This window comes from Myxine glutinosa, chromosome 5 (assembly GCF_964187855.1).
Source record: "Myxine glutinosa chromosome 5, kmMyxGlut1.1, whole genome shotgun sequence".
NCBI classification, from domain to species: Eukaryota; Metazoa; Chordata; class Myxini; order Myxiniformes; family Myxinidae; genus Myxine; species Myxine glutinosa.
Genome location: NC_136265.1, coordinates 198099455 through 198117484, shown reverse-complemented (window position 1 = coordinate 198117484; position 18030 = coordinate 198099455). Strand labels below are relative to the sequence as shown.

Below are 18030 nucleotides of genomic sequence, written 5' to 3'. Positions count from 1 at the left end.
TTTACTTCTTCATGCAGCTGTATGAATCAAATTGGTGCCCCTTTTTGATGTCTTGAACAAACTTTAGTACATCACGGGTTGTGGTCAAGTTTCATTGAAATTGTATGTGTAGTTTAAGAAGTTCCGAGTGACGGTTGCCTGACTGACAGATGCCACAATGCTAATACCTCCCTTGAACAATTTCTGTTCTTGGTGAGCTAAAAATGGTCACTTTTCACGATGAATAATGCCCCTATTCTATTACAGTATTTATATAACAAGAATGGGAATGACCGCACTGGTTACAACCTGCGACAAAATCTGGTAACAGGCCGATTGGCAAAAGCACATTAAGAGCACTTTTAAAAGATGAACAGCACAATTGGGAAACACATTTAATGTGCTATTAAAAAATGAATTCGACCCATCTCATACATGTCAGCCTCCACCACGGTTATATCAGAATGAGCTGATTTGTCATGCATTGTTTAACCCCAATATGGGGCCATTCAAAAATTACGTAATACTATTTTTTAGGGAGGCACATACTGTGTGTGCTGGTGGATTAAATTAAAGCTTACTAATAATATTTATTCGACATACGATTCGATTTTTCACGGTCCCTCGTCAGGAGTAACACTCTACCCAAACAAAGCCAATGGAAATCTGACGCAACAAACCTGAGCAGTGTATAATCAGCAGAGGCCTTCAGGCCTAGTGTCTTCGGCCCACCAGAAAATCAAGATGGCAGCTATTTTATTTCGTCTGAGCACCATGGTGGATGTTAGTGAAAAGAGAAGCCAACCAATCATGTCCGTGAGGTCCCAAGTTCAAGAAATCAGGATGGATGCCATCAAATCCTGCTGCTTTCCTTGCTTTGGTAGAGGAAAGGCCAGTGTCAACGTCAGCCCTTGTGTAGGGGGAAAGAAAGCAGGGATGCAGGAGAAGATGATTAAATGGTCTTGGAGTGTTCCTTTGACTTCACGGTGAGCCTCCTTAAATCATTCCAAACAGGAAAAGTACTGTTTTTAAGAATTTCAAACGACACAGACATGAAGAACTAAAATAACATGTCAAATAAGGTGATGTAAATGACGGTGCATCAACAGTGGTAAACTTAAGATTCAATGTTTTTTTTTTCTCTGCAGCCTTTAAAACTTTTATTTCCATTGAATTATATATTTCAACATGAGAACACAAATCGTCTTGTTTGCACTTCCAAAATCCTCCAGTTTAGCAATACTTGGACAAAATATTTGGGGGAATATAGAGATTTAGACAAAATGGTGGCTCGCTTGGAAATATACATTGTGCTTGAAAACGCAAAGCAAGAGTTTAAAAGATCCTTCCCTTGTCCTTTTTCACAAGACATGTATACCCAGCCAAACATGTAAGGCATTCTGTGAACCCTAATTTTTTAAAAATACTTTAATACAATTAAAGTAATCAAATTTTACTTTAATCTAATTTTTTACAAGACCAAGGATAAAGAAAAAGACGATGCAAGGTTTAAAAAAAATGTGTGCATGGGACTAGAGATGGACAGGCGATGGAATGATCAACCTGGAAAAGAAAAGAGGGGAGGAAACGCCAAGCTCAACGCACGAAGGTTGGTTGAGGTCGTGTTATTGGATAAGGATGGTTATGATGTGACAGTGTTCCCACCAGGGGGGATAGTCGGATCAAAGTCTCTAAAAAAAGCAGTTCTACAGACTGAAAAAAAGAGAGAAGTGATCTGTGATCCTGGAATTTGGATGTTATTGAAAACCTTTCAGCAACAAAGGTGCTTGAAACCATACAAAGTCTCCTCCATCGAGCTGAATCATTGCTCCGTTGGTCGCAGTCGTCTCTCCATGAGCATCCGGTGAACTGACGAGTCGGATGTTGCGGCGCATTCCACGAAACGGCTCACGGAACGAAAGTTTGGGATGAAACCATTCCACATCACAATCCCTTTGCGCCAGGAACATGACCGCAGTGGTGGTGGGTGCACCTGGAGGTAGAGCACCAAACAAGTCCTGCCGAAAAATCTCCCGGAATATCTCGCGTGAACAATGACCGGGATGTAACTCGGCGTTGCTTGCCACGTGCATCTCTCTCATGTCGAGTTCGTGAACCTCGCGTGGGCTCATGAGACCACCGCCGATCAGAAGCAACATTCTCGGCACCACTGAAATGAAGAACAGAGTTTCCAGATGCTCAAAAAGATCGCTCATGTTAGCAAGCATCTGCACAGCTTGACGACCACCATGTGTAACATGGGATGCGCCAAACGGCCTTGCCTCCGCTACTGTATCTACGTCTTGGATCTGGAAATGCACACATCCATCACATAAAACACATACCGAGTCAAACATGCTTGTGTTATGAATAAACATTTATGACCAAAAAAAATGAATTGCATTCTCAAGGTGATTTTACAAAGAGTTTCTTAAAATAATACAAGAGGATGTCAGAAAATGATGGAATTCCTCTCTTCAATGCATCCCACCTTATGTACACTTCCCAAAACTTCATCTTACTATAATTCACCAAATGTCCGTGTGTCTGTTCAAAGGTACCGTAAAAACTGCTCAACCGATCGCAAAGATATTTTGGGTGGGTAATCCTGGGACCCCTGTGAGTAAAATAGGCTATTTAGTTTTCCCAATTTCAGCTTTGGTCTCCAGCATTCTCAGGTTTGGACTCCCGCATAACATTCGCGTTCGCATCGCGTTCATTGTGACGATGTTCTCATTGTGACGATGTTGTGACGATGTATGTGTTCACGGTAGTGTTTGACGTGACGGTGTGAACGTAATTTCGTAATGTTTTTCGTTTCGTAATCCTTTAATGAACGTTTAATGTTTAATGTCCTTCGATGTCCGGGGCCGAACGCGCGCTACACTGGACGGGCCAGCGTGTACCTTGCCCTTCGCCGCCAGGCTCGGGTAAACCGCTGAGCCCCATCCGTGATGAGGACTGGGGCTTGAGACACTGAGACAGTGTCCCACGAACATGGAATTCCCAGTAAGCGCGAGTCATCAGCTCGTGTTGATCAAGTCCACTGCCCTTTGTACACACCGCCCGTCGCCGCACAAACATCACAATGAAACACAATCACAATTCACATATTCGTACAATTCGAATAAATACGAATAAATAAATTCGAATTCGAATATTTTCGTCACAATGAAAACATCGTCACAAACGGGTACTGGAGACAATGTGACAAATGTGACAAACGTCACAAACGGGTACAATATTGGAGAGACCATTGCCAAAACGATTTGTTTTCTCTGGTACGTGTTTCTGGGTGGGTACCGTTTCAGATAAACCGGTAAAATGCCTCCCAAACGGAAAGCCTCATTAACGAAAACGTCCAAGGAACCTGTTGCAAGAAAGAAGGCTCGCCTAAACGAGGATTATCGGAGGCAGGAACAAGTACGTGACACAGCTGCACACCAGTCTCGGAGGCAGTCCGAGGAATGCAGATCTGGTGAACAAGAATGTGCCTTTTCATTTCGGCTTCCCATTTGAAGCTCCGCCCGCAGGGCGGGTACCGTTGCTGGTATCCTCAATTTAATCTCAAAGATTATGTAACGATTCTTTGCCTTAATATCTGACCAATTTCGAACAAGAAGGAGAATTACTTTGCAATCCATGTTCCCTACCAAGTTTCAGTTCAATATGTTAAAGGGTAAGGGAGAAAAGTCTGGAAAACTGATCCATGTATAATATGTGATATTTTCTAAGTTCAAAAAAGGCACAAATCCATGAAAAAATTGGTGAAATGCCCCAAAATCCAAACTTATTTGGTAACTTATCATAATAAAGTCATATACCAAGTTTCAGTTGAATATTGTCGGGCAACTCCGGTTAACACCAGAGTCGTGGATGGCCTAAACGGTCTTATTCGGAGGCAACTACTCAAACACGGATTCGGCTATAGTCGCGCAGGAGGAAGAAGGAAAATGGAGGCTGCAGCGAAAGCACTTAACTGCAGCGCGCCGGCGTAGCTCCGGTCCTGTAAGGGGCAATCAACTCAAGCGGGCACAGGTTTGAATGGGAAAGGAAAATAATACAAGGGTTTATTAAAAGGAAAGGCAGGGACAGGAAAAGCACGCGCCGGTAAATCCAATTCCTAAATCGGCATCCCGCACACCAGATATCAAATACAAGACGAGAGGATATGAATCACGAAAATAACACGTTCGTTATGTAGTGTACGTGGCGTGTGGTCTTATCTGTCTTGTCCGTCCAATCTCCGCTGCACACCACGAGGTCCCTTGCTCCAGTGCCCCAGCACCGCGAAGGCCCGGGCCAGCGCCCACTCCAGGCTCCTCGTCGACCCCCACGAGGTCCGTGCACCAAAGGTCCAACGCAGGGCTGCATGAAGCAAGCGAACTCCACTCGGGCTCGGACTCACAAGCCAACTCTCAAGCCAACTCAACCAGCAAGCCAACTCTCAAGCCAACTCAACCAGCAAGCCAACTCTGAACTCAACCAGGGCCAGGACTCTCTCAACTCGGGATCGCACCGGGACCGCCAGGGCCAGGAATCTGCCAGGAATCTGATCGGAAAACCAACTCCTGAAATGAACTGCTCGCCGAGTCACTCACTCGAACCAACTCCTCAAACCAACTCAACTCTCAAACGAACTGCCCTCTACTCCACTCGTCACTCAAAAAAATGGCGTTCGGCACTCGTTAATATCTGCTTCTTCATGACGTCAGCCTTGGTGCGCTGCCAACCAATCAGTCTCCTCCACCGACTCGCCCAGGTGCACGCCCACTGCGTCACTCCCACTCGCGCTCCTTGCTCCTGGTGTCATAGCGCGTGCTATTTGAGGTGGATAGGCCTGTCGGAGGTGTAGATGGCGGCGGCCATTCGGCGGTGTCCTGGCCTGGTTTCTTCCTAAATCATGTCAGGGGGGAGGGCGTTATTTATTGTTGCACTAAGGATCCGCCGGAATGTCGATGTGGTGTGCGGTGCCAAAAGGGACAAAGGTTTGGCCAACCAGGTGAGGACACACAGGGGCGCTACTCTTTAATCCCTAACTCTACTTAACACACGAACCTCCTGGTAGATTCACAAGTAGACATCTTAACCGACAAAACGCCTACACATGAAGAACTTATTACAGGTAGTTTTCCTTACCACGACACCTCGAAGCATGTTACCTACTCAGCTCTATCTGCTCTACATCTCACTACCCCATCGACACAACAATATGTTAAAAGGTATGAAAAAAAGGTGAAGAAAACCACAGGTGGGATGGGCTGATGGAGAGCAAACCTACGGTCCCTTCCGGGTAGAAGATTAATAAATATCACCGAATACCCATTCCAGCCCTTAATCGGCGAAGTTTGTGCATCAGTGATGGATTCAATGATAACGATATCCGGATATAGCGATGCAAAGTTGTATGAAAGGAAAGTTCAATTGATTCGATGAAAATGCACTTTATTTTTGTATACAAGGATCAGTTTTTTTTTTTTTTTTTTTTTTTAACGGATCAGGACGCAACAGAATAAAAGGAACAGTAGAGAGAAAGAGAGTGGGAGGAGGGGGAAACACCAACAAAGGGGTTGAAGGATAAAACAGGGAGTGTGGGGAGTGATGATAAGTAGGGTAGGACACATGCGGTGGACAACATGGATATAAAAGCAATCTCTCAGGAAGGAAAAACAAAATCTGGAAGGGGGTGGGCTTTGGGGTGAGGGTGGGGACGACAAAAAAAGAAAAGAAAAGGAAAGCACGGACAAACAACTGTCGTTTGGCAACCATAGCACAGGCTTTGATGGGCCTCATGGCCTATTACGTTGAAGTAAGGAAACTCGTATTGTTACACCGCCATGGCTGATAGTGGTTCATGTGCAGCCTGTGGCTGCTGCTTGCATCATTTTTTGGGGGCACGACTGCCGCTTATGCAATGCCTCACTATAACCAGTCATCTGGTACTCATTTTCCGACCTCGGAAGGATGACAGGCTGAGTTAACCTACCTGGTGTTAATTCAACGGCTGACAGGGGCTCAAAAGCAAGATCCTAAGATCTCAAGCCAGCCACCTTTTATTTCAGTGTACTAACTCTTCCACGAGCCTCATTTTGTATACAAAAAAGATCCTGAGATTCAAGCAAGGAAGCAGCACATACCGTTTTTAAGTCTTTGGTACGACTCAGCCAGGGTTTGAACCACCGACATCCCAGACTCAGAGCGGACTCTCCAAACATTACACCACCCAGTCTGGTTAATAAAAAAAAATTGTTCACTTTTATGACTTTTTACCTCTGTCCCTTCTTTAATGGCCCCAATTATTCCTACCGAGTTGTGAGGTCACCCAATAATGTTTTCAGCCCAAGTCTTTCACTAACTGGATGGTCAGGCCCAACATTCAACTGAAGGAGATTTATATGGGAATTTGTAATTTGTTGCAGATGCTTCACCGACTATTCACTCTGACAATTTGATAACTCACCTATTCTTCATTAAATCACTGGGCTCTTTAAGGTCCACGACCTAACTTGAGCAGACTAGACTAAACACCTAATTTAACATCCACAGTTTTGTCACACTCTGCCTAATAAACACCAATTCTGGAATTTACAGTCGGGTCTGGAATCAAAACCACATTAGACGACACAATCAAAACCACAATCTCTTCAATCCCACTCCTCCCTCCAGTTCTTTAAAACAGCTGTTCACCACCATCTCTTATCTTTCCCCATCCAAAACCTTGATCTTTTCTACCCCTGTTAATTCACCCGAGAAACACTTTTTTGAAATACAAACTTCTTTCCTGGAAGTCCGAGCAGTGTCCATGTGTTTTATACCTCTCTCCCCCCCGCCCCCCCCCCCCCTTCCCATGCCTCCACCCCCAAAGCCCTCTCCCTCCCATAGATCTCCCGATGTCCCTGTTCCTAATGTTATGCTTGTGTGCTTCCCTCCCTCTCCCCATCTTATCTCCCGCTCCCTTTATTATATGTTTTATGTGTTGGTTTTTTTTTTTGTGATTAATGTTAGCTCTTACACGAGCCTCGATCTTATATACAAAAAAAATTAAAAATTGGCATGCGAGGCAGGCCTAATCGCCCAACATCAGTACCCGGCCTCACTAATACTCTTGAGGCTGAATGGAAGCAAATCCCTGCAACAATGTTCCAACATCTAGTGGAAACTAGATGGAAACAACATCCAGTAGAAACAACACTGACACAATCTGTCAATTTCCCGACCCGGATCTCAGTCAACGGAGCGTCTTCTCTTCTGGACTTGGTTATGACTAACTTCCCTGAAAATGTCTGCTGCTCTTCTTCTGCTCCAATCGGCTCATCTGATCATGTGCTTGTTAAAGTGGACATCTCTCTGACCATTCTCAGAGAGCCTCCTCAGCGTCGACGAGTCTGGCATTTCACTCAGGCCAACTGGCACGGTCTTCAAGCAGCAATCAATCATCTGGACTGGTCTCCCATCTCTACCGCCTCTGACATCAACTCATCCTGGGAATTCTTCCAAAGTAAACTGCTCTCTCTCATGCACAGATTTATCCCATCTCGTCTTCAGTTGTCATACCCTTCCTCCTGTCCATGGTACACGGAATCTTGTGGTGAGGCTGTTGCCCAGAAACAACTTGCCTTCGTCTCCTGGAAAGCAAATCCAACAGAAGGAAATCTCATTTCCTTTCACAAAGCCCGAAACAAGTATGTGTCCACCCTCAGGAGAGCCAGGAAACAATATCTCTCCGTTCTCAAGACCGAACTCTCTTATCTGTCTCCCTCTTCCAAATCCTGGTGGCGTCTGGTCAAATCTGTTTCTGGTGTTTGTTCCCCCTCCATCCCCTCCCTCACCTCAAACAGCTACACGGCTGACTCCGCACGTGAAAAAGCTGAATGCCACAACTCTGTGTTTGCCTCTAAATCTTGTGTCCCAAACCCATCCCTCTCTGTACCCACCGTACCCAGTCGAACCCAGCTGCTCCTGGACTCTGTGTCCTTTCCTCCTGACAAGGTGGAAAAGTTTCTGTCAACCCTCGACTCTGATTCTGCAACTGGACCTGACGGCATCAGCCCACGGGTCCTAAAATCCTGTTCTTCCGCTCTTTCACTCCCTCTCTCTGTTCTCTTCACCCTCTCTTTTGCTCAAGGTCATCTGCCATCTGCTTGGAAATCAGCCAACATCACCGCTTTACACAAAAAAGTTGCAAAAACAGATCCTAGCAACTACAGACCAATCAGCCTTCTCCCAATTATCAGCAAAGTCATGGAATCCATCATTGCTTCAGATATGAAATCTTTCCTCTTCTCCAATGGCTTGATCTCTGATCATCAATTTGGTTTCAGACCTGGGTACTCTACTCTGGACATGCTGCTTCTGCTTTCTCAACAATGGATGGAGGTCCTCAATGCCAAACAGGAAATTAGAGCTGTCTCCCTCGAAATATCACGTGCCTTCGATACGGTCTCGCACCCCGCTCTGCTCACCAAACTCTCCTCCTTTGGTATCCATGGAAATCTCCACGCATGGCTGGCGGACTTCCTCTCTAGCCATAGTCAACGTGTGGCCCTGAATGGGTTTCTCTCATCTCCTTTTCCTGTTCAGGCTGGAGTTCCCCAAGGCAGTGTTCTGGGCCCTGTGCTTTTTCTGGTCTTCATCAATGATCTCTCTGACTCTCTTGAAAATCCTCTCTATCTCTTTGCTGATGACTCTTCTCTCTGTCGCTCCATTCCTCATCCCTCAGATCGGCAGTCTGCAGCCTCCTCACACTCTGCAGACCTGGACAAAATCACAGACTGGGCAAACAAGTGGAAAATGTCTTTCAATCCTGACAAATCTCACACTCTTACGATGTCTCTCCGAAAAGACCGACTGGACAACCCTCCCATCCACTTTCTGAATAATCCTCTCCAAGAAGTTCTGTCACTCAAACTTTTGGGTCTCACTATCTGCCATGATCTTTCCTGGGAAAACCACATTTCAAATCTGGCTTCCAAAGCCAGTCGCCGACTGGGCATCCTCCTTTGTGCGAAGTCCTTCCTTGGCACACCTGAGCTCCTCACCACATACAAGGCTTTCATCTGCAGCTCAATGGAATACTGCTCTCCCCTCTGGGCTGGTGCTCCTGCCTTACACCTAGCTCGTCTTCACGCTGTTGAATCCAAAGCGTTCAGAATCATTGGAATCTCCCGCGATGAAGCTAACTCCAAGGGCCTTTCACTCACTCACCGCAGGCAGGTTGGTGGTCTTTCCGTCTTCTACCGACTCCTCTCCGGCCTTGCCCCCCCCCCAGGTCTCTCTGGGCTCTGTCCCCCAAATATTCCTACAGGTTGCACAAGATCTGCATACAACCCTCTTATGGTTAAACTGCCAAAATCAAGACTCTCTGCTCACCTTCACGCCTTCATTCCCCTTTTCTCCCGCCTCTGGAACAAACTCCCTCACTCTCTTCAATCCCACTCCTCCCTCCAGGTCTTTAAAACAGATGTTCACCACCATCTCTTATCTTCCCCCATCCAAAACCTTGATCTTTTCTACCCACGCTAATTTCACCAAAAATCCACTTTTCGAAATACCAACTTCTGTCCTGGAAGTCCTTGGTGTCCTTGTGTTTTATACTGCTCCCACCCCCCCCCCCCAAGCCCTCTCCCTCCCACACATCTCCCGATGTCCCTGCTCTCAAATGTTGTGTTTGTGTGCTTTCTCTTCTCTCCCCATCTTGTCTACCGCTCCCTCCTTTTATATATTTTGTTTGTCTGTTTGATTTGTTTGTGAAATAAACGTTAGCTCTTTCACAAGCCTCGATTCTGTATACAAAAAAAAAAAAAAAAAAAAAAAAAAAAAAATTTTTAAAAAGTCTTCCCGGAAGAGTGGAGGCTGTTTTAGCAGCAAAGGGGGGACCAACTCCATATTAATGCCCATGATTTTGGAATGAGATGTGACGTTCAGGTGTCCACATACTTTTGGTCATGTAGTGTACCTCTGCCAGGCAGAACGGTTTACAATTTGTATCCCACTGATAGACCGGATTTTTTTTTTTTTTTTTTTGTACACAGAGTCGAGGCTCGTGAAAGAGCTAACATTTATCAAACAAACAAATCAAACAAACAAGAAAACAAAGCATATAAAAAGGGGAGCGGTCGACAAGATGGGGAGAGAAGGGGAGGAAGCACACAAACACAACATTTGAGAGCAGGGACATCGGGAGATGTGTGGGAGGGAGAGGGCCTGGGGGGGGGGGGCAGGATAGGTATAAAACGCAAGGACACCAAGGACTTCCAGGAAAGAAGACAAAAGTCACCTCAAAAAAGTGGATTTGGGGTTAAATTAGCGGGGGTAGAAAAGATCAAGGTTTTGGCTTTGGCGAGGTCTTGATCTGGACATTAACTAAAATCTAATCAGCTTGTTCTTGTACCCTAACCAACTCATCCACCGAGTTTTGTCACAACTCGTCCACAACTTTTTGAAATATTGTGTTATACTGTATATCGTTTTTGGCCCCATTGTATCCGGATCCAGATTCGGATCCTGCATGGGTCTAAAAAGATAGGTTGGTCCGAAAAGGTCCACATGGGGTCTGAAAAGGGCCCGAAAAGGGCCACATGGGTCCGAAAAAAATCCTAAATGGGTCTGAAAAGGTCCAAATGGATGTGCAAAGGTCTAAATGGAGAGGGGTGCTATGCAATATATCACATAGGTTAAAAATAAGTGTTTATTACAAACATTGTGATTGTTTTAATTTTAACAGTGACAGGGATTGTATGCGTATTGTATGTGTAGGATTCTGAAAACATGTTCACATAAAAAGATTGATTGTGCAAACAACTTTGTATATACACATCTTTCACACAATGAACCATTTTGAGAAAATAACACTTTTGTGTTTCATTATGATGTACATGCAGGTGTAAGATGCTAAGTTACCTGTTAATTTATATAGGCTGGGTGCATTTACCTGATAATAAAGATAGTTTTAGGGATATATCTATCAAATGCAGTTAAAATTAATGCAAAATCCCCCTAAAAAAATACAAAATTTGACCTTAAATGACCTTTAACTTCAAAATTGTGGGTTCTTCCTCATCATATGAGCCTGGTGTTGGCTTAGCGGTTAGGGTGCCGCCTTGGGATCCTAGGATCCTGGGTTCGAATCCCAGTCAATCGCTGAATTAACGCCAGGGGAGTTGACTCAGCCTGTCATCCTTCCGAGGTCAGCAAATCGAGTACCAGCTTGCTGGGATGAATGATCACGGTGTGTACCCCGATTTAGGTACACGGTATCCCTGGGCATCGTGAGAGCGTGACCAAGGGTTGGCGTCAGGAAGGGCATCCGGCCATAAAAACATTGCCTCAAACAGGGAACCATCATTGTCATGGGGCCCGCAAGGCTAACCCCCGCTCTAGCGGGGAAATGGCATTAAAATGATCATTCATTCATTCATTCTTCCTCATCATATGAATGATCGATCGAGCATGTATGCCTGACATTTACAAATAGTGCAGTGAATTTTTTTTTTCCAGAGGGCTTTTTCCTGTTAGGCTGGTCGTCGTCACCGCAACACCCCGTATCCCCCTCCCTCCACCTAAAGTCCTCAACCCTCCCCTTCAAACCTACACATAAAACACAAAAATAAGGGGAGCGGTAGACAAGATGGGGAGAGAAGGGGAAGGACACAAACACAACATTTGAGAGCAGGGAGATGTGTGGAAGGGAGAGGGCTTGGGGGGAGGAGGCGTGGGAAGGAAGGCAGGGAGAAGTATAAAACACAAGGACACCAAGGACTTCCAGGACAGAAGTTGGTATTTCAAAAAAGTGGAATTGGGGTGAAATTAGCAGGGGTAGAAAAGATCAAGGTTTTGGATGGGGGAAGATAAGAGATGGTGGTGAACAGCTGTTTTAAAGACCTGGAGGGTGGAGTGGGATTGAAGAGAGTGAGGGAGTTTGTTCCAGAGGCGGGAGAAAAGAGGAATGAAGGAGTGAAGGTGAGCAGAGAGTCTTGATTTTGGCAGTTTGATCATAAGAGGGTTGCAGGCAGATCTTGTGCGACCTGTAGGAATATTTGCGGGACAGAGCCCAGAGAGAGCTGGGGGGGCAAGGCCAGAGAGGAGTCGGTAGAAGACGGAAAGACCACCAACCTGCCTGCGGTGAGTGAGTGAGAGGCCCTTGGAGTTAGCTTCATCGCGGGAGATTCCAATGATTCTGAATGCTTTGGTTTCAACAGCGTGAAGACGAGCTAGGTGTGAGGCAGGAGCACCAGCCCAGAGGGGAGAGCAGTATTCCATTGAGCTGCGGATGAAAGCCTTGTATGTGGTGAGGAGCTCAGGTGTGCCAAGGAAGGACTTCGCACGACGGAGGATGCCCAGTCGGCGACTGGCTTTGGAGGCCAGATTTGAAATGTGGTTTTCCCAGGAAAGATCATGGCAGATAGTGAGACCCAAAAGCTTGAGTGACAGAACTTCTTGGAGAGGATTATTCAGAAAGTGGATGGGAGGGTTGTCCAGTCGGTCTTTTCGGAGAGACATCGTAAGAGTGTGAGATTTGTCAGGATTGAAAGACATGTTCCACTTGTTTGCCCAGTCTGTGATTTTGTCCAGGTCTGCAGAGAGTGAGGAGGCTGCAGACTGCTGATCTGAGGGATGAAGAATGGAGTGACAGAGAGTAGAGTCATCAGCAAAGAGATACAGAGGATTTTCAAGAGAGTCAGAGAGATCATTGATGAAGACTAGAAAAAGCACAGGGCCCAGAACACTGCCTTGTGGAACTCCAGCCTGAACAGGAAGAGGAGATGAGAGAAACCCATTCAGGGCCACACGTTGACTACGACTAGAGAGGAAGTCCGCCAGCCATGCGTAGAGATTTCCATGGATACCAAAAGAGGAGAGTTTGGTGAGCAGAGCGGGGTGCCAGACCGTATCGAAGGCACGTGATATGTCAAGGGAGACTGCTCTAATTTCCTGTTTGGCATTGAGGACCTCCATCCATTGTTGAGAAAGCAGAAGCAGCATGTCCAGAGTAGAGTGTCCAGGTCTGAAACCAAATTGATGATCAGAGATCAAGCCATTGGAGAAGAGGAAAGATTTCATACCTGAAGCAATGATGGATTCCATGACTTTGCTGATAATTGGGAGAAGGCTGATTGGTCTGTAGTTGCTGGGATCTGTTTTTACACCTTTTTTGTGCAAAGCGGTGATGTTGGTGGTGATGTGATGGTGATGTTTGAAAGTGGTGATGTTTGAAAGCAGGGACATCGAGAGAACTGTGGGAGGGAGAGGGCTTGGGGGGAGGTGGGAGAGGTATAAAACATATGGACACTGCAAGGACTTCCAGGAAAGAAGTTGGAATTTCAAAAAAGTGGATCTGGGGTGAATTAGCAGGGGTAGAAAAGATCAAGGTTTTGGATGGGGGAAGATAAGAGATGGTGGTGAACAGCTGTTTTAAAGACCTGGAGGGAGGAGTGGGATTGAAGAGAGTGAGGGAGTTTGTTCCATAGGAGGGAGAAAAGGGGAATGAAAGAGTGAAGGTGAGCAGAGAGCCCAGAGTTTGGCAGTTTAACCACAAGAGGGTTGCAGGCAGATCTTGTGCGACCTGTAGGAATATTTGGGGTACAGAGCCCAGAGAGAGCTGGGGGAGCAAGGCCGGAGAGGAGTCGGTAAAAGACAGAAAGACCACCAACCTGCCTGCGGTGAGTGAGTGAAAGGCCCTTGGAGTTAGCTTCATCGCAGGAGATTCCAATGATTCTGAAAGCTTTGGCTTCAACAGCATGAAGCCGATCTAGGTGTGAGGCAGGAGCACCGGCCCAGAGGGGAGAGCAGTATTCCATTGAGCTGCGGATGAAAGCCTTGTATGTGGTGAGGAGCTAAGGTGTGCCGAGGAAGGACTTCGCACGACGGAGGATGCCCAGTCGGCGACTGGCTTTGGAGGCCAGATTTGAAATGTGGTTTTCCCAAGAAAGATCATGGCAGGTAGTGAGACCCAAAAGCTTGAGCGACATAACTTCTTGGAGAGGATTATTGAGAAAGTAGATGGGATGGTTTTGGGTCAAATGTTTTACGGCGTACCTTGTAGAGCAAAGCCGTCTAGAACAGTGTCTGTCTGACTGTCTGTATATCCGGATGTATGTCCCCACAAACGCCCACCAATCAGAGCTGAGCATCTGGTCATATGACAGGGGGGTAGCGTTTAGTAACCATCTTAGTTGCATATTTTAATAAAAGGAAATGTAATAACCTCTGTGGAGTGGTTTGGGGTCCCAGCAGGTGTCTGAAGGAGATTTCAGAAATTCCTCAATACAATTATGATTTTGAAATGCGATCGACACGGATCTTGCTCCCGAATCCGGAAGTGAACAGATGATGACGGTTCGCTGGTTTGATAATATCTCAACACAACCGTTATTTAACTTTATAGCCGGCGAAGCCGGTGTTGTCAATAAACGAGTACGTATTATGTTGAAAACCTGATTCTGCCTTGGCTCGAGAATCCGAAGCGCAGTGGGCGCAGCCATCTTGCGGAGGCGGAAGTATGCATAACAAATTTAAAACGTTCATTAGGAGTTTCTTTCACCCGTCGTCGTTTGATTCACAATCTTATGCACCTCCGATGTATTAATAAAATAATTTAAGACCAACATCGCCCCGCACGGGCCTGGTTATCTTCAACAAAACACGTCACCAAACACCGGACCCAATGAGAGTCGAGCATTTGCAAAAATATTTCTAAAATGAAAGTGCTCACTGGATGGAGTGCTGGAGACAGCCATCGACCGGATGCGGAAGTTTGCATAAAACAATTGCGAAAAAGTTCAATAGGAGTTTGTTTCACCCGTCGTTCTTTGATTCACAATCTCATGAAACCTCTAATTAGTAATTAAAATACGTTAAGACCAACCTCGTTATCTTCAACGAAAATCGTCATCAAACACCAGAACCAATTATTATTACGCGTTTCGGACGGTGAAAACGGCGTCAAATATTCTAAAATTGACGAAGAATTATTTTTTAGAAATCTCGCGGCCGTACGGGATAGTTTTTCACGGCCAGAAATATGGTATAAGCGGTTTACATATTTAGTTTAGAAATACGGATAGTTTTTCACGGCCGGAAATATCCAAAGTTGAGACGGAATTCACCGAATTAATCACTGCAAGCTAACTTCTTCTGGTGGACGAAGCTGCCGTGCCCGGAGAGTCAGAGAACCAGCCCTGGCGCCTGACAGCGACTGAAGTTAGAAGACTACACACTTACTGTGAAAACGTATGTTAGTTAAGCCCAGTTAAAAATAGGCCTTAAGCTAGCACATCGTATAGTTACTTCCTTAAGCTTCTTGTGACATTTATTGTATTGTATGCAGGTATTGCCATTGGGGAGGACTGTCTGCTCTTCTCTTTTACCAAGTCTTACCAGGTACGGTACCTACTACACCTACCTACTACCAACTACCTACCTACCTACTACCAACTACCTAACCTACTGATGCCATGGTGATGGGTAAAATAGTGGCAAGAGGTATTGAGTTGAGTTTAGCAGAATGAGGAAATTACATAAAAGTTTCCGTCCGTGGCATTCGCGGAATCCCCATTTGTAGTTTCGCCATTAACCGGATACAGCAAAATTCAGACTGGGAACGGTTTTTTTTACCCAAGTCATTCACGAACCTGCTGTCCATGCCTGGTCAAAAATATTTAATAGTTACATTATTTGCTAACTGGTATTCCCACCCATCCATGTAGGAACTTATAAGTTTAAACGTGCAGGGCTTCCTGAGGTTAAGGTAGCGAAGGTATTGCATGGCTGGGGTTATTGGAGGAACACGAACAGGGCGAGATAAACACTACTGCGGATTCGAACAGACAGGTAACGTCGGGAGCACCTCGCACACCCTACCTCACGTCTCCTCCGGGACTCGAACATCACCAGTTGATCGTACGGCCTTGGCAACTGTCCCCTCTCGTACAGCACGTACTTGATGACGTCACAGGCGAAGCGAAAGGGTCCACCGCATGCTACGGGTCCCGCCAGGTCCACGCGGCACTCGCTCGCTTCGCTTCGAAGGCTGCGCATGTCGTCACCAGCAAATGCTCTTCAACGAGCCCTGTCCAGAATTATGAACGTTTCTTGATCTTAAACCTTGTCAAAAATTCAAATGAGTTAAGGTAAGGAATGAGAGCAGAAGCGACAACCCACCCAACCTCCCACACGAACACGGGATACTCAAATTTAGATGAAGCGCTGCGATTGGTTACTTCGGCTCCAATCAGAATACTCCATCACTCCATGTGATGACCTCCCGCAAGTATTATTTTTTTTCGTTGTTATTGTTTTTAAAATCTCACGTCAAAGGAAAAATAATACTGCGCAACATAAATGATACTTAATGATTTACTATCCCTTTTATTCTTACGTGAACGTCAACAGGCGGCGGCAACTTTGGATTACTTCTGCGTAGCAACGGCCGCCGCCATTTTAGCGCGGTGAAAACAATTCCTTAGCAACGAGTTGAAGGCCACTGCCGCCTGTGAAACTGTTCGTAATATTTGTTGTGTCGTGCATCCAAATTCCGTCAAATCATATGACATCATTATGAGGTGAAATTTGATAGGTTAGGGCTGGAAAAGTGTCCTCATCAGCATCCAGCAACTGTTTGAATTCAGGATCTTAAGTCATGGCGGCGTGCTCACACATTGACGACGACAACATGTATTGATTGCTACTTGGTGACTTGTGTTAGTGATGTCAGAATTCATGAAACAATTTCTTCCTGCGTAATACAATATCAGTGCTATCATATCTCTTATAACTGTTTGGTGTGAATAATACACACTAATTGTCGCTGATTTACGTCGAGTCAACTTGCGTCGTTTCGACAGAACGTTGTTGACACATTATGGAACGACCGTTGTTCAAGTCGCAACAGTCTCATATAACGTCGGAAGAAAACTTAAAAGTACATACCGTGTATTTTGTTTGGCCGATACCCCGGGGCGCATATCTTTGTGAATAAACTATGTAAATAATTTTTTTTTTTTTTTTTTTGGAAAACCGAATCGAGGCTCGTGTAAGAGCTAACACTCGTGTTTAACTTCCCTGCAAATGTCTGCTGCTCTTCTTCTGCTCCAATCGGTTCTTCTGATCATGTCTTTGTTAAAGTGGACATCCCTCTGGCCATTCTCAGAGAGCCTCCTCAGCGTCGACGAGTCTGGCATTTCACTCAGGCCGACTGGCACGGTCTGCAAGCAGCCATCAATCATCTGGACTGGTCTCCCATCTCCACTGCCTCTGACATCAATTCTTCCTGGGAATTCTTCCAAAGTAAACTGCTCTCTCTCTCATGCACAGATTTATCCCATTTAGTCTTCAGTTGTCATACCCTTCCTCCCGTCCATGGTACACTGAATCTTGTGGTGAGCCAGTTACCCTGAAACAACTTGCCTTTGCTTCTTGGAAGGCAAATCCAACTGAAGGCAATCTCAGTTGCTTCCACCAAGCTCGGAACAAGTGTGTGTCTACCCTCAAGAGTGCCAGGAAGCACTATCTCTCCACACTCAAACCTGTCTCCTTCCTCCAAATCCTGGTGGCGTCTGGTCAAATCCGTTTCTGGTGTTTGTTCCCCCTCCATCCCCTCCTTTACCTCAAATGGCTACACAGTTGACACCGCACGTGACAAAGCCGAATGCCTCAACTCTGTGTTTGCCTCAAAATATTGTGTCCCAAACCCATCTCTCTCTGTTCCCACCTTGCCCAGTCGAACCCAACTGCTCCTGGACTCTGTGTCCTTCTCTCCTGACAAGGTGGAGAGGTTTTTGTCAAACCTCGACTCTAATTCTGCAACTGGACCTGACGGCATCAGCCCACGGTTCCTAAAATCCTGCTCTGCCGCTCTATCTCACCCTCTCTCTGCTCTTTTCACCCTCTCTTTTGCTCAAGGTCATCTGCCAGCATCTTGGAAATCAGCCAAAATTACCACTTTACACAAAAAAGGTGCAAAAACAGATCCTTGCAACTACAGACCAATCAGCCTGCTCCCAATTACCAGCAAAGTCATGGAATCCATCATTGCTTTGGATATCAAATCCTTCC

General features: G+C 45.8%; 1 protein-coding gene across 1 annotated transcript; it reads right to left on the bottom strand.

The window, feature by feature from the left end:
- Positions 1–1119: 1119 nt before the first annotated feature.
- On the bottom strand, positions 1120–16166 carry MAD2L1BP (MAD2L1 binding protein). The gene is made up of 2 exons (XM_068118134.2): positions 15838–16166; positions 1120–2288 (listed from the first exon to the last, which is right to left on the bottom strand). Exons 1-2 carry the CDS (start codon positions 16012–16014, stop codon positions 1737–1739), a joined length of 729 nt encoding a protein of 242 aa, XP_067974235.2. The 5' UTR covers positions 16015–16166; the 3' UTR covers positions 1120–1736.
- Positions 16167–18030: the final 1864 nt, after the last annotated feature.